Below are 17320 nucleotides of genomic sequence, written 5' to 3' on the forward strand. Positions count from 1 at the left end.
GTTTACTTTTTCAAATATCACTATATATTCTAAAACCTTGTTTGCTTATTTGCTACCCATTGAATATCCACTAAGGGCAAACACTAATGAATTTTCTGGTTTTTATTTATTAGTACAATTTTGAAGACATCTAAATACTTTATTTTAATAGTATACAGACTAGCCTCCACAGGCACGAGTAGGGTAATAAAATCCTATTTGCTTCAATAGCAGAATAAGAAATGACCATTGTGTGTGAATGCACTGTGTATATGTGAGCGCAGATTCAACAATAAAACAGTCCACACTGCTCTTTTTTTTTCATTTTTTTTATTTTTTTTAAAAACAAGAAGTTCCAATTATTCTGAAACCTGAACCCCAGCACTGACCTCCACCAGCGAATCGCTACAATCAGAGGGAAAGGAACAAAGGTTTCATCAATACATGATCCTAAAGTACAGCAATGCATAGAGATCTGGTGAACGTCACCAAACCTGGTTCCCTGCAGAGCCCATTTCATTGGGTCGTGTAGACCAGAGCACCAGTCGGGTCGGCTTAAGTGCAATGTTGACAGAACGCAAGGATGACTATTATCTCTCATATTCTCCCTAGTTTGTTGATGGAAGGAAAAGTGTGAAACCTGTGGAGCAGAAATAGCCTCATATCATGGTTATGAGGTCATAGCTTTAAAATGGGTAGAAATAACACTATATGGTGCCAAAGACAGGTAGTGGAGTATAGTAACTGGTGTGCTTAAAGTGAAAAATGATCCTAACCACCAGCATAGACAACTTGTCTAAAAGCTAAAGCAAACTATGGATTCTTTAGTTGAGCTGTCGATGATGTGAGACGTTGGTGGCGGGTCCAGATTGGTCTCTCTGTTGGCAAAGGCAACAACGCCATGTGATGTAAAACATTTGGGTATGATGACGTAAATGACAGCTTCAAATTCAGTGCTTAAGGGAACCTATCAGACGCAGGAACTGTTTAAATACCATTCGGCATTGGAATATGAAGAAAAATTGAAGCTTTTCAGCATAAGAAACAGCATGTGCGTCTGGAGTGTTTTGTGTACAGCCTATACACAGTAAGGTTGAAGGTGCTAAATTGTGTGTCGTCAAGCAATTAAGACCAAAAGCTACAAACATGAGTCCCAGTGGAGCTGCAGATCCGAACTGTCCAAAAAGTCTGCAGAAAATACACTGGGTGGGGTATGCGAGTTCAGAGGGGCAAGAACCATACCCCCACTGTTAGAATTACTGCCCCCTCCTACTATTGGTATGTCCAGCCAATCCATGCCATCCAAGGTGGGGTCTTCAAAGTCCAGGCTGGCGGGGTGGGGCGAAAAGCTCAGGTCACTGGTGTCCATTGGAGATGGGGGATGGTCCAGAATACTGGAAGTGCTCAGCATTTGATTGTGGAGGTCATCGATTAACGTCAACGGGCCGTCCGGCTCCACACCGAGAAGAGGAGCACCGGTGGTGCTCTCCAGGAAGTCCTCCAGGCGACCGGTTCCAGAGCAAGGCCTGTCCTGGGTGTCCGGGAGCTGTTGGGAAGGGGCAGAGATGGGGTTGGGGTGATGTGTGGGTGGTGAGAGGTGGAGCGGAGGAGGTGGTGGAGATGGAGTGGGTGGGCTTGAGTGGAGGTCTGACAGGGAGGGGTCTTGACTGGCTTTAAATCCAGATGAAATTTCTGAGAAAGAAGAGAGACTTATTATTAGTTAATATATATACACACACAACCATTCAAAAGTTTGAGGTGGGTAAGTCTCTTATGCTTACCAAGTTTGCATTTATTTGATCAAAAAACAGTAAAAACTGTAATTTTGTTAAATACCGTTACTCTTTAAAATAGCTGTTTTCAATTTTAATATATTGTTAAAATATAATTTATTCCTAAAATGGCAAAGCTTAATTTTCAGCAGTCATGTGATCCTTCAGAAATCATTCTAATATGCTGATTTGGTCCCCAAGAAACATTTCTTATTATCAATGTTGAAAACAGTTGTGCTGCTTAATATTTTTGTAGATCCCATTTTTCCCAAGGACGCTTAGATACATAGAAAGTTCAAAAGAACATAATTTACCTGAAATACAATACTTTTAAATATTATAAATATCTTTACTGTCATTTTTGATCAATTTAAAGCATCCTTGCTGACTAAAACGATCAATTTCTAAAGTAAAAACTCTTACCTCCACTCTTGATCAGGATTTCAAACAGATCATCTATTTGCTGGTTGTTTGAGACATTATCCTGTGAACAGACAATACATCAATGTTACAATAAGAAAAAAAACCTGTTAAACAGGAAAAGAAGGTGAAAGAGAAAGAAAAATGGAGAATGAAAGAATGAGCAAAAGCCATACTTTGAAACGCTGAGGAGGGTGAGGGTTTGGCTTTGGGGAGGAAGGGGTGAATAAAGTGTGTCGATCAAAAGTTGGGCAAATATCCGCCTAGAATTGATGGAGATGATGGGTAGAGGAAGACAGAAAAAGAAATACTAGCTATAGCTAGAAACAAAGCAAGAAGGAGAAAAAGGCTAAAGGAAAATGGGTAATAACATTATTAATGCATGTGCAATACCTTAAATGAAGGAGGTGAGGAGGGTTTGCTCAGTGGGTTGGACTCCTCACAGAAGAAGGGCTCAAAGCTGGGTGGTGCAGACACTGGCTGGCTAGACTCTTTAACACTGGTGGTTTCCAAGTGGAGGCCTACCTTCTGAACCTGGAAATGGGAGATTTTAACATGGGTCAGCTGTGGAGAGGAGAGAAAGAACAACTATCTGCAGCCAGCCCCTTATATTCCAGCAATTACTATAACTATAATACATATACATGCTTTTGTTAGCTCTCAATACAATCCACAAATGCACACATGTATTTCTATGTCTTTTTATATCAATAATTTAATGCACAACTATAATTAAGTGCATATACTGGACCATGACATTGCTTTTGAATGGATGAAAAAAAAACCTTATGAATAAGACTGAGTGTGTTGAAATCTGGTGTGAATCAAACACATCTAATTCAAATCCATGTGATGTTCACTCTATGTTGATTTCAAACTTGTAGAATAGTCCAAAAATCCTTAAATGAACTAATTTTGGCTCATAGGTTGAAAATAACATGCTTATTGTCTTTCATCATACACTATTCGTACATATCTGCTGTACATCTTAGTTTTTCCTGTACCTTTAAAGACTTCAGAGCTCTCTATTTCATGCTATTTGTCCTAACTGTAACAAGTTTAAAAAAAGCACATTCACATGTTATATGCACATACTTTGGTGATGGGCTCTCTGACAGTCTGTGATTGGTTGGCAGAACTAGCCATATCAGTAGATGAGAGCTTGGTAGGGGTTGACTGCAATCTCTGAAACACAACAAACCAACGATTATGACTCATATTAAATATGTAAAGAAAAAAAAAATATCAGCGTTGATATGAGAAAATTTTTACTAAGCACCAAATCAGCATTTCAGAACGATTTCTGAAGGATCATGTGACACTGCATTCTGGCTGCTGAAAAATCAGCTTTGCCTTTCACGGAATAAATTACATTTAAAAACATATTAAAATGGATACAAGATCAGATAACATTTTAAATTAAAACAGTATTTCACAAACCATAAAAAATGTACAGACCCCGAACTAACTTACTTAACAGTAGAGTATATATAAATTAAGATATGAATAGATAAACTGTTGTTTAGTCACCTGTAGAGTGATCCGTCCATTGGATTTGCTCTGAGGAGACTTTCCCGTCAGGCTATTAACACTATTACTGGTGAGTGCAATCAGATAACGGTTGCCATTGCTGTCAGTGACCAATGTGGGTGTGAGATGAGCTTTCAGGAGATCCAGTGGGAAAGACGTAGTAATTTGCGTGCTTGACTGCTGGTTGACAAACACCTGTGAAACCTGTAAAAAAACGACAATGTAAAACAGTGGCAAGAACGGCATTAAACAAAAAACATACAATGCCATCCAAATAAATATCTAAGCTATTTGATAAGCTGGAGATGTTGCTGACCTGGGGTGTCTGTAACTGCTGTTGTGGCTGATTTTGAGGCTTCTGCTGCTTTTTCTGATTGCTTTGTAGCTGCTTTTGCTGCCTCTGCTGAATGATGAGCTGTTGCAACTTTTGCTGCTGCTGCTGTTGCAGTAACTGTGTCTTCTTTTGTTGCTGCAACTGAGTTTTCTGCTGCTGTTGTAACAGAGTCTTCTGTTGCTGGTGTTGTAGTAACTGTACCTTCTGCTGCAGTAACTGTGCCTTCTGCTGCTGCAGTAATTGCGATTTCTGCTGCTGTTGCAGTAGATGCGTCTTCTGCTGCTGCAACAGCAACACCTGTGTTTTTCCTTGCTCTTGCTGCAGTTTCGGTGGGTCCATTTGCTGCTGTTGTTTTTGCTGTTGCAGTAACTGTGTCTTCTGTCTCTGTACGTTTGGTAGGTCCACCAGCATTTGCTGCTGCTGCTGCAACTGCAGCCGGTGAATCTGCTGCAGTTTGAGCAGAGTCTGCTGCGAACACTGCGTCTGGATCATCTTCTGGGGCTGGACATGCTTCTGCAGGTCCTCTGTTGTGTCCATTTCATCCTTAATCTCTTCCTTTACCTTCACTTCCACTCCGTTAGACAGCAACGGTATTTCAGCGTTACCCATGTTGTTTGTAACTTCTGTGGCTGCTCCATGCTTACCCTGCTCCAGCTGAGATCGCAGGGTCTCCACCAGCCTCTGCTTCTGCCTAAGCATGCGTGTCAACTCCTCGATCTGCTTGTCCTTCTCTTGAAGCATTTGGTCTTTGTCCAGAGGAGACACAGCAGATCCAGATGCTGCCACAGGACTTGGATCGTGAGGCCGTGCAGCTAACAGCGGACCCGGGTGAGAAAGGCTGCAGGACGCCTGCATCTGCCCTTGAGACTCCTCTTTAATTGGGGATGGGTGGTCTGGAGAGGGGTGCAGGCTGAGCTGGGTGAGAGGTGAGGTAACCTGTTAATGGAGAAACACAAATTCTTAAAAGAAAGTCAACAGGGCCATCATCTTGTGCACCCCTAATTTTCTTTTCAAGATTTCTGCTGTGCATCTTCGAACCCATAGACCTACCATTTCTCCAAACACATCCCCATTACAGCTGGTCTCATCGGGACTCAATCCAGCCAGAGAGCGGTCAGAGGGGGTAGGAGATGCAGGAGGAGAGGAGCTAGTGCTGCTGAAGCGCATGATTTGAGGTGGAGTTGTACTGTGGACCCTAGTGGTAGCCGCTACGGGAAAAGCTGACATTGAAACAATCGTGTCTTTCGGGGCTTGATGTGGGGCGGCACCAGATGACTGTACTGACACCTGTGGTAAATGAGCAGGGACTGTTTTCGTAGTTGCAGCGCCTGCAGCTGATGAACCACTGTTTTGCTCCTGGTAGTTCTTTAGTCGTTCGATGAGATCGTTCTTGGTGCCCGATACTGTCAACCTCCTCAATTTGAGCTCATGTTTAAGTTCAGCAACCTGGAAGAGAGATCCACAAGAGTGAAGTAGTTGGGATCTAGAAGTAACAATCATTTTCATCACTTTCTCTAAAAGTTGCATAATTTTCTCTAAAAGTTGTAATAGTGTGATTCATTTCAGAGCTGGCTGTTTTGGTTCATGGCTTAGAACTCCATATTGAGGATTTTTTTTTTTTTTACAAATCTCCATAGAGTAGGTGGGAAAAATACCTGAACCAAAATTGCCAAAATTAGTAGTCAGTCAGTGTTATTGCTTTAGTATATGTACATAAATTACAACTGTTACCCACTTTGAATTCATCCAGGTTTGCAGGCAAGGTGATGGGCTTAGCTCCTCCCACTGTAGGCTGGCTCTGACGATTGGGCCCATTCTGATTGGAGGAGACTGTAGAGCATGTAGAAATAGTCTGGGAATGGGAGGGGCCTGGATTGGTGGATGGTTTCTGCTTTTCAGCAGGAAGTCTGGATTTGAACAGATATATTTTTGATTTATATTTAAATCAGTTAGGTGTATCTACACTTTTCTAGAACGGTGGCTCTCAACAAATTTAGCTTCAGAACCCAGTTTATGTAACCTGCTTTTTATATGGGTCATATTTTGTTTTATTTTGTATAGTTTGTCTATTTTTACTATTTAATATTTATAATATTAATAATATTATTTAATATAAAAAAATTTATAACAAGCAAAACGGATGTGTGACCCATTTTTTGGGTCACAACCCACACCGGTTGAGAACCATTGCTCTAGCATTCAAAGGTTTGGGGTCAGTAAGATTTTGTAAAGAAATGAATACTTTTATTCAGCGAGTATGCATTAAACAGACTAAAAATGACATTTATAATGTTGAAAAGATTTCTATTTCAAATAAATCCTGTTATTTTGAACTTTATATTGAGCAAAGAATAAAAGTTTTACGATTTCCACAAAAATAATACAAGTACAACTGTTTTCAACATTACTGATGAATAAGAAATGTTTCTTGAACCAAATCAGCATATTAGCATAATTTCTGAATGATCACGTGCCACTGAAGACTGGAGTAACGGCTGCTAAAAATTCAGCTTTGCATCACTGGAATAAATGACATTTTAAGATAAATTAAAATAGAACAGAGCTATTTAAAAGTATGCACTCTTCCTGTTTTTAATGATTTTTTTTGTCAAAAAAATCAATATCAACCTAGACACAGACATAATAAGCACATACACAATTATACACAACACAGTAAAGTGCATCCATATACTGTGTGGTTGTACTCACTTTGGAGGTGCGGGTAAGATAGTATGGTAGTTGTAGTGCTGCTGTTGCTGGTTGATGATCTGAAGCTGAAGAAAAAGCTGCTGCTGTTGGAGGATTTTAGCATACGAGGAGTCCAGTTGAGGAGGCGGCTCCCGGTCGTTCTTCTGGTCAGGAGGGATATACTGGTGATATTTGAGTTTCTTTACTTTGGGCTTGTTATCTTTGGGTTTCTTGGATCGTTGATATGTCCGATCTGTGCTGGACTTGGACTGCTGCTTATGGTGAAGGCAAAGCAAAGGAATATAAAAAGAAAAATGAGTGATGAAATCACATTTTTATTGATTTAGACTGAAAAATGAAACCCATGATATGTTTGATGGCTTTCACTTTACCTTTGCATGTCCCGTCGGTGGCCGGGAAGAGTTTGTCATGTTAGTTTCACTGGTTAGATTCTGTGGTGGAGAGGCATCAGACGCAACGAGAGGAGGAGGTGGGGCCTGAGTGAGGAACTACAACAAATAAACTGATTAAATACAGTATGTGGTCTTAAATGCATTTCTTACATTGTCCTCTCTGTTCTTAACCTTACAGATGTTGCTTTGTGGCTTATAATAATGAGGTGATTTAAAATACAAACCAATTTAAAGGGGTCATAAGATGCAATTTCAAGTTTTCCTTTCTCTTTGGAGTGTTACAAGCTATTCATGCATAGATAAGATCCCTGAAGTTGCAAAGTCTAACTAGAAGTCAAACTAAAGTCTCAAAACCAAAGAGATATTCTTTATAAAAGTGAAGACTTGTCCACGCCCTCCTAAAACGGCTTATTCAAACACGCCCCCACATGTCTACATCACGATGTGGGGAGATTTTCATAACACCGCCCAAACGTATACGCAAAGAAAGGGGGTGTGATTTTTATTCTCGCTGTAGTATTGTTGCTGCCGCCGGCGCCATGTCCTGGGGACACTGTGAAAGCGAAACTACTTTTCTTTTTTTTTTGTGTGTGAATGTGTATATCTGCATTTAATATGTTACTAATGCTTTGGCAATGTAAAGCCTTTTCACCATGCCAAAAGCCACTATAGATAGATAGAGAATATTTAAAACACTTTGGATGCAGGCAGATCGTGTTGGATGCAGGGTTGCCAAATCTGAATTTTTTGCACGGAACTGGGCTGAAAAAAAAAAAGTGAAAGTGACTTGACATATGGCCAAGTATGGTGACCCATACTCGGAATTCGTGCTCTGCATTTAACCCAGTGAACACACACCCGGAGCAGTCGGCAGCCATTTAGGTTGCAGCGCCTGGGGAGCAGTTGGGGGTTCGGTGCCTTGCTCAAGGACACCTCAGTCGTGGTATTGAGGGTGGAGAGAGCGCTGGACATTCACTCCCCCCACCTACAATCCCTGCCGGCCCAAGACTTGAACCCGCAACCTTTGGATTACCCGCAACCTGAGTCCGACTCTCTAACCATTAGGCCACGACTTCCCCGTAGAAGAAATGGGAAAGAGGAAAGAGGACACAACTAGAAATCAGTGGTTAAGTTGTATTTGCAACACTGTTCCAGAACAGTACAACGCAAATATTCGAGTATGTGCGGCGCAATTTACGGAGGACTATTTCCTGAACCTGGCAGGAGAGTAGCCTACAATGCTGGCTTGCTCAAAGGCTGTTTTCTAGTGGGGCACTTCCAACTTTGCAAGGACAGTCTGGCGCTTCTGACTTACAGCCTGTAAGTACGTTTCTGCTACTGACTATTCAGTTTGAATAGTCAGCGAGTAGTGTAGAGTAGTGCTTGTTGTTTGTTGTTAAACAAAATATTCTTCTTTTTAACAACGTCATATGACCCCTTTAAAAGGACGGTTCACTCAAAAATTAAAATACGAATGGAAAAATGGAGCTTGGACATTCTGCTAAATGTATATTTTCGTGTATTATCGAAGAAAGAAATCATACATGTTTAAAACAACATGATGACATGTTGGGTGTGACATGTTAGATGAATGGTCCCTTTAAGTGTAGAGCAGTGCTGCCCTCTAGCTTTCTGAAAGCACAAAAGCAATATTCTATTCATCTCATACTGAACAACTGAAACGGCAATATACCTGAGTGGGTGAGAGGTCTCCATTCAGTTTCATCATATCAGATGGGGAGTGTTGAGGGGCAAGACCCAATGGAGAGTCCTGACTGCACTGGGGATCTGGTGACAGGGCATCACTACTGTCCTCGTCCAATGAGGAGCTCTCACCCTTTGGAGACTCTGTACCAGAAAATACACATAAGAAATTTATTGTTTGATCTGTGCATAGACGCATGTAAGGGGACAGTTCACCCAAAAATGAAAATTGTCATTGAAAATTGTCACTGCCATGTCATTCCAAATCCATAAGACTAATCATTTTTTTAATGAGACCTGAGAGGTTTCTGTGTCTCCACTGAAAGTCCAGGTAACCAAAACTTAGAGGATCCAAAAAGGCCTTCATTCATCTTCGGAACACAAATTAAGATATTTTTAATGAAATCTGACCCTTTGTGACACTGCATAGACAATAAGGCAACTGAAATGTTCCCAGGCACAGCAAGGTAGTAAGGACATCATTAAAATGGTCCATGCGATATCAACGGTTCAACTGTAATTTTAAGAAGCTACGAGAATACTTTTTGTATGCAAAGAAAACAAATATAACGACTTTATTCAATAATTCTTCTCTGCGTCACCACCCTCCGCCATTATCGAGAGTACCATGATGCGTGTTCTACGTCAGCAGCACCACATACATTGTACTTTCGAACCACTGATGTCACATGGACTATTTTAACAATGTCCTTAGTATTGAACATTTCAGTTACATTGCTGCATATGCAGGGTCAAAAAGTTCTCAGATTTCATCAAAAATATCTTAATTTGTGTTCCAAAGATGAATAAAGGTCTTACAGGTGAACTAACCCTTTAAGACATTGATGACTTTTATCGTTTACTGTAGTTTACTGAACTGCTATGCAATTAAAATGACACAGGAACTTTTTTAACAATAAATGTAAGCAAAGCTTCCTCTTTTTTGTCAACTATGCAAATAATAGATTTGCACTGTTGTCATTTGTGGAGAAAATGCTTATGGTGTTTAAACACTGACAAAGCAGATATTGCGATAATAGTGCATGCAACAAAAATGCTGTTTTTGACAGTGGTTACAGACTAACCGATGAGCGTGTGCACAGGGAGGATGTTCTTGTGGACGAGCTCGATGGGACCAGGGCGGTGGGAGATCTTATCATTGAGATCATCTGCCAGTCGGGCTCTCTTCAGCTTCAGCTGCTTGGCCTGCAGTGAGGGCTCGGCTGAGGTCTCTTTGGGTGAAATATGATTATTAACAACCAAATCATTTCCTGTGATGTAAATGCCATCTAAATTCCCCTCTAAGAGTCTACTGACTCAATTAGTACTTTTGCATGTTGATCAACTACCCGTTTCTATTGTAAAAATAAAAAAAAATACAAAAGTAAAATAAAACTATAAACAGCTCCTTCACTCTAGAACAGGAACAGGTCAGGATAAGGTTATGGATATGAAACCTTTCACTGTAAAAAAGGTCCCTTGCAAGAGACAAAAGCATACTGTGATCATTTAACATTACTTCGTTTTCATATTTTAAAAAGAATAACGTGATACTCACCTTCGAGGATGTGCATCCTGACCAGTTCTGACCTCTCTGGCCGACTCCTGATCTTCCTCTTCAGGTAATCCTCAGTCTGCATCAGTAAAAGAGAAACAAATTTTCAATCAAGGATGAAAAATAATAATTTTTTTTCCTTTTTTAAAGAAGAACCTCTTTTTCTTCAAAAGGAAAGAGATAAGGTCACTCACGCGTGCTCTCTCCAGACTTCTCCTCTGTTCGTGAAAGGCAGCCGGACTCTTCAGTGCTGTGTACAGAATAGAGACACAGACAGTCTTACTTTATGTTCAGTCATAGGGATGTTCATTTCGGTCATCGTGACTGCCAGGTACACGACAGATTAATTAAGCAAGCATTCAAGTTTGAGTGTAGGAGAACCCCAAAATGCTTCCTGTGTGAACTAACCACTCCAAGCAGTGTCCCAATACATAGTGTTTTCACTCGATCACTGCCATGACTTCCAAGTTTTCAAATAGTCATGTATCTGTGCCCACCTGTTTCCCTTAATGAACCATATTTGATATTGAGGAACTATGTAATAAGAATGAAAAACTCATCATTAAAGGTCATACTGAAAGGTCATATGTGAAAAACAGAAGATCCTCTTATATCAAATTGGCTCAAATCACCTGCTGAAAGAACAAAGGGAGTTCAGTTCAGTACAGCAGGTGTGTATATCCTTCTGCCTAAAACGGCACCTGGGAAATCAAAATCAATGTATTTTAACAGATATAAATAATATAGATTTTTTTTATTATTCTTTACATTTGTAAAAATGTATTTTTTTGCTAAATAGTTTGCTACTTGTCATCTTAGAGTATACCAAACAAGTATTTTCCTAAACTGGTAGTAAACTGTACTTGCATGGTGTATGTACGGTATAGATTTACTACCACAACAGCAGACATTATTTCTCTAAAAGGGGGCTGAAACAAAAAAACAAGAACAGTAAACTGCACAAGTGATTGAGCTGTAATATGAAAGGGATAACAGAGTAAGAATGTGAAGTAACAGCCAAGATTGGGTAACTAACTTGAAATTTCTGAAACCACAAGGTAGGGTCAGCAATGATCCGCCTAGTGCAGCAGAGGCTCACAAAAATAAACCAAAAGTACAGTACAAAGTTTGGGGTCAGAAAGGTTTCATCAGCATATTAGAATCATTTCTGAAGGATCACTGAAGGCTGGAATAATGGCTGATGAAAGTTAAGCTTTGCCATCACAGAAATAAATAAATAAAATTGTTAAAATAGAAAGCAGTTATTTAAAATCGTAATAATATTTCACAATATTACTGTTTGCACTGAGTAGCCTTGCTACCTTAGAGAGCATCATTTCTTCAAAATATTAGATACACAGTACTAATATTTAGTTACGCAAGTTTCTGAAGCTTATACTGTAGAGCTGTGGACAAATTACATTAAAAACATTAGGAAAGTTGACATAACCTGCATTGTCAGGCAAAAAGGTGAATTAAAAAATGGCGAATAACCTAAAAAGTATAAACTTTCCCTTAGAATTCAATATAAATTTAATCTAAAATCTTTGAAAACGTCAGTTGACGTGTCAACTACCCTCATACATTATGTTAAACAGTTATGAAATCTTAATGTAATCCTGCAGGCTTATCTGTGCAGCAAGTGCAATTGTCAATTAATATTGTAACAAAGTGTTTAGTACTGTTTAAAGTAAAGAAAACTTTTTTGGCTGTCGCTTTTAAAGAGTAAAGCTAGAGCTGCTTGAGCACTTCCTCCTTCCCACAAAGGCCACAAAGACAGCCCAGTGTGAAGACTGCAAATCCTCTCGCCTGATGAGCAGAACATAGAATAAGGAAGTGGAAACAATAGGGGAAGTAGATCCACCTGACAACATAACAGGCCCTTTCACAATGACTGTGTTGGCAGTCAAGAGTCAGTCTTCTATACCAGACCACATCTAGAGAACAGTCCCATCCATTAATGCCTGCTGAAGCCTATAAGCAAAACACATGTTTATGCTGCAATATGCAGCATAATACATAAACGTAGATAGCTCACTATTATTGCTTTTGAATGGGTGTTGATTGCTACATAAGCATTGTCGAAATATTCCATTTCATTGTCGATTTCATGCAGAATGATCGGCTGTGAATGCTGCAATATCCGAATAGTAACATGAAACACTTGCAGCCATAGCTGCACCATAACAGCAACTTATTGACATACCAACAAATAGCATCATATCAAGAGTCTGCATGTCATTGTGGCTAAATTGCATAACAAATATCTCAGAATACTGTCATTATACCTAGCTTTTGAATACATTGGCCTCAAAAAGTTTTTGGACACTTTAGTCACACTTAATGCAAAGCCTAATTGTCACTGCATATTAAATATCAATGCAAGTGGCATCTGAGAACATGCAAAAGATTTTCTCAGGGAACCATTTTTGCATTTACTTTTAATCAACTGGTCCGAAAGGGATTTGCCTGTCAGTAACCACGAGTATAGTTTAACACATTAACAATTTGTTGAACCAATTTGTTGCATAAAGCCTTACATCAATAGTTAGAAAAAATACACAAAATATAAAAGAACATCTAAATGTTAATGTATCATATTTGATACATCAGGCTTTTATGGCTCATAATATAGTGAGAATGTGGAGCTCATACTTGAGGATAAAAATGCATCTTTATTTTATTCAAAGGACTAAACTGAGAAAAGAATACGCAATCTGGTGCAGACATTGTTGCATGACCTAAAGGTGGACATTTTTACAATTATGTTACTTGCTAAAAAAAGTATAAACTATCAGAGGACAGAAGGCATAAAGATTGAATTTTCAGCAAAGACTTTATCATGTTGATTATTTGCTTTGATTTCATAAATTTGCACAATATATTGTTTGTTTTATAATTTGAAACTTTGTGTTTGTGCTGTATAAATGTCATTAGCTTGAAACTGTTATTTGCAAAGACATTTATAAATTGACTTGAGTGCCCAAATACTATACAAAAGCAACTATACATATATTCACAGACTTTGTCAGAATTAACCTATTAATTCTTTGCAGTCTGCTTTTGCTGCAAGTAAACTTACATATGGAAAAGTGTGATGCAAACGTGTGATGCTTGGTAACTAAAAGAGTAAAATCTGACTTACGAGGCATGATTCCTTGGCTGACCAGCTCCTCTCGCGTCCTTCTCTGTTGTAATCTGAGCTGAAGGACTGCATGGGGAGAGAGGAAGAGGGTTCAGATTTAGAGAAATATAACATAGTCAGGACAAGAGCTCGAAAGAGCCCTCTTTCAGTTTCTTTCTAACTAAAGAGTGAATGCTGAGGGGAGGGACTGTGAATGTTTAGGTTGTTTGGGTGGTTTTTCATACTTCCCGTTTCACCACACTCAACTACTTTTCTGAATTCAAAAAGTGCAACTGAGAGGCAATCGGCGTTCTTAAAATCAGGAACTTGCGTGCTGGCACAACACACTGGGTAAGTTGCTCAATGATTATAAAGAGGGTGGTGTGTAGACAGCATGAGAGATTTGTTATTATTGCTTTGTTCTGTGAAAAAAGCCGTTAAAGTTACTATTATGTCAAATGTCACGTCAGGAGGGATGTGGCCCGTGAGTATTGATGGAATCCCAGGACGCTTTACAGGCAAGCGTGCACCTGTCAGTCCTGACACAATGACATCATCACCCACATGGCATTGCTTTGTGTGCACTAGTCAGCTATTCTGACCTTCACAGTCACAACGTCTGGGGATAAAGAAACCAGAACATCGGCTATGCATGCCAAGACCAACCAAACACTCCTTTCTGTTATATAAACCATAAGTAAAATAACAAATAAAGGCTCTTCATTGGCATCAGTGGTTCCATGAAGAACCTTTAAAGGGTTAGTTCACCCAAAAATGAAAATTCGGTCATTAATTACTCACCCTCATGTCGTTCCAAACCCGTAACAAGCTTTGTTCATCTTCGGAACACAAATTAAGATATTTTTGATGAAATCTGAGAGCTCTCTGATCCTCCAAAGATAGCAAGGGTACTACCACAATCAAGGCACAAAAACGTAGCAAGGACATCGGTAAAATAGTCCATGTGGGTTCATCAGGGGTTCAAGCGTAATTTTACGAAGCGACGAGAATACGTTTTGTGCGCAAATAAAACAATAATAACAATCTATTCAATTCTTCTCCCCGACTTACCGTCTTCCACCATTTTGGAGAGTAGCCCAGAACGTAATCAATGTTGTTTACGTTAAGTAGAAAGCGTGCTGAATGTAAACAACACTGATTACGTTGATTACGTTTGGGGTACTCTACATAATGGCGGAAGACGGTAACTCGGGGAGAAGAATTGTTGAATAAATTATGTTATTATTATTGTTTTCTTTGCGCACAAAATGTATTCTTGCTGCTTTGTAAAATTACGGTTGAACCTTTGATGTCACATGAGTAACTACTTTACTGATGTCCTTGCTACGTTTCTGTGCCTTGAACGTGTCAGTATCCTTGCTGTCTATAGAGGGTCAGAGAGCTCTCAGATTTTATAAAAAATGTCTTAATTTGTGTTCTGAATATGAATGAAGGTCTTCCGGGTTTGGAACGACATGAAGGTGAGTAATTAATGACAGAATTTTCATTTTTGGGTGAACTAACCCTTTAACATCCATGGAAACTCTCGATCGTACAAAAGGTTCTTGATGGTGGAAAAGGCTCTACTTCACACCTAGAAAAAGTGTTCTTTTAAGAACGGTTCACTGAAAGTTTCTTTGGGGAACACAACATTGTTCTTCTATGGCATTACTGCGAAAACCACTTCTGGAAGGGCGTAAGGTGACAAAACCAATGGTTGTCGCTTTGGTGACCAGCTGTGAGGATGTGAATCCTGCACTTTTAAACCAGAGCCCCTTTTTGGCACAAGTTCCCGTAAAATCCCAGAACACCCACTCTGGTTCTCACTTGCAAATTGAATACGAAAAATTTCACTATTTGTTCTAAATTCTTCCTATTCCCACTTCATTTTAACAGCTGTTTTTGACCACCCACTCCTTAGAGCTGCTAGGCACTATTTTTGTACCCACTGAGGAAGAAACACAAGCCCTCTCGCACCTCTCCGAGAACCTGGCCTGATAGTGTAAATCAATCAGACACTTTTAAATGCCAACACTCTCTCTCCATCTTCTCTTCGGCAGCCTGGAAAATTCCGAGGGAGACCTGGAAAGTGTGGCGTCAACATCCAGGTCTTGAAACAACAGGAAAAAAGAAAAAGAATCATGCAGACAACTGGGTTAATCCAAGAGCCTGTGTGTCTGGGGTCTTAATTAAACACTCCTCTTGCTGACTGTCCTCAAAGCTCCCAGGCCTGGCACAGTTTACAGGTCAACCGGTGCTCGCTCTTGGCTCTGTACGAGCAGCTGGAGTGATCTCACCACTAAGACACTAGAATAATCGGGTCTGACGCATTAAGACTAAATGCTTACGAAGCTAAATTCAATGTATTAAGTTGGGTGCACACCTGGAGGGTGCTTTATTTATACTCTATAAAAGCATAAAAACAACAATGCCCACCTTCTTTGAGGCTATGATATGCATGTCTGTCACAGTCCAGACTCACAGATAGCTTATCTTCCCCATTTAGGATTGGTTGATCCTCAAAAGAGGAAGTATGAATGTGAAGGCAGTGGTTCGTGTCCAGCATGTTTAGATCCAATGTTGAAAGTCTCTGCAAATCTCAAAATCAAAACTGATATTCCATTAATGGTCCAAAGTGAGGAAAACAGATTGCACGGCGCAAGATTTCCAAAACAGGTATGTTAGTCCACAATGACAGTATTTACAGTGTTTCAAATCAAAGAATTGGAGAACAGACAGCTTCCACTTGGTTTCTTCCTTATCTGATCCTCGGTTCTGTCTCCTTTTGTTCTCAAAGGTGGATGTAGAGGCAGAAAATGAAGCAAAAGCACATAGGTGAGGAAGGCAGAGCACAGAGCCTGCTCTGCACTCAGCAGAAGACATTCACAGAACAGCGTGTCTCTCACCCTCAAACACAGAGGAGGGTCTGCTGAGTCCCAATGACTGCTCGCTTCAGCTCAGCTGTTGCCTCTCATTTACGCTCTACAATCTGGCAGACCCCCATTCACCCTCTCAGCTCTTTTCACTGGTTTATTAGGGTAGAATATATATAAACACACTAGCATTCAAAAGTTTGGGGTAGGTACGTTTTCTATGCTTTTAAAAAAAAGTCACTTATGCTCTTATTTAATCAAAAACACAGTAAAAATAGCAATATTGTGAATTACTATTACAAACTTATTTTAATTTTTAAGTTTTCTTTTTCAATATACGTTCAAATGTAATTTATTCCTGTGATGACACAGCTGAATTTTCAGCAGCTATTACTTCAATCTTAAGTAGGGCCCTGTGATTTCCGAGATGTGGAAAACGTGGACAGGATTGCGGAATTCAATCATAAAAACGGAATTTACTGTATAACACGGAACGTCACAAATTTTGCCAAATTTTGGATGAATAAATCAAAAGTAGGTCAGTACACTTCGTTTAAAATGCGATATGGACTAGTGTTTGTGAATATTAAGCCACAAAAAACTATTTCAATATGAATCTTGCATGTTCTGCGTGTCTCTGTGTGAATGAATGGCACAGACGCACAGTTTTGTTTACTAATCACAAACTGAAGCATGCTCAGTGTTTTCAGCCTCTGCCACCTCAATATATGAGGACATGGACATATGAATATAATGTCTACAACTGCTCTGAGAGTAACTTCAGGAACATTTTACCATTTCTTTTGAGAAAAATTACCATCATATCATATACAAACAGAAACTCAAAAGGTCTTCAAAGCAACCAGTCAAAATAAAAGTTCAGTTTAAATTAAATTATGACAGAAATATATTACTTAATATAATGATA

General features: G+C 39.5%; 1 protein-coding gene across 6 annotated transcripts in view; it reads right to left on the reverse strand.

Annotated features, from left to right (window-relative positions):
- Positions 1-319: 319 nt before the first annotated feature.
- The window catches only part of LOC306857678 (myocardin-related transcription factor A-like), a 39965-nt gene continuing 22964 nt past the window's right edge, over positions 320-17320 (reverse strand). For 2 of the 6 annotated variants that reach the window (XM_079397724.1, XM_079397726.1), the window contains 15 exons: positions 13541-13606; positions 10590-10645; positions 10399-10474; positions 9926-10072; positions 8830-8984; positions 7116-7232; positions 6745-6995; positions 5771-5942; positions 5086-5481; positions 4018-4971; positions 3702-3905; positions 3267-3356; positions 2565-2705; positions 2175-2235; positions 320-1671 (listed from right to left, as the gene is read on the reverse strand). In XM_079397724.1, coding sequence (XP_079253850.1) covers positions 1118-1671; positions 2175-2235; positions 2565-2705; positions 3267-3356; positions 3702-3905; positions 4018-4971; positions 5086-5481; positions 5771-5942; positions 6745-6995; positions 7116-7232; positions 8830-8984; positions 9926-10072; positions 10399-10474; positions 10590-10645; positions 13541-13606 — 3440 coding nt within the window. In that variant the 3' untranslated portion in view covers positions 320-1117. Of the gene's footprint in view, positions 1672-2174; positions 2236-2347; positions 2435-2564; positions 2736-3266; positions 3357-3701; positions 3906-4017; positions 4972-5085; positions 5482-5770; positions 5943-6744; positions 6996-7115; positions 7233-8829; positions 8985-9925; positions 10073-10398; positions 10475-10589; positions 10646-13540; positions 13607-17320 lie in introns of all 6 variants that reach the window. The other 4 variants (XM_079397723.1, XM_079397725.1, XM_079397722.1 and 1 more) reach the window with 3 other exon arrangements.

This window comes from Barbus barbus (genome assembly GCF_936440315.1).
Source record: "Barbus barbus genome assembly, chromosome: 38".
In the NCBI taxonomy this organism is placed as follows: domain Eukaryota; kingdom Metazoa; phylum Chordata; class Actinopteri; order Cypriniformes; family Cyprinidae; genus Barbus; species Barbus barbus.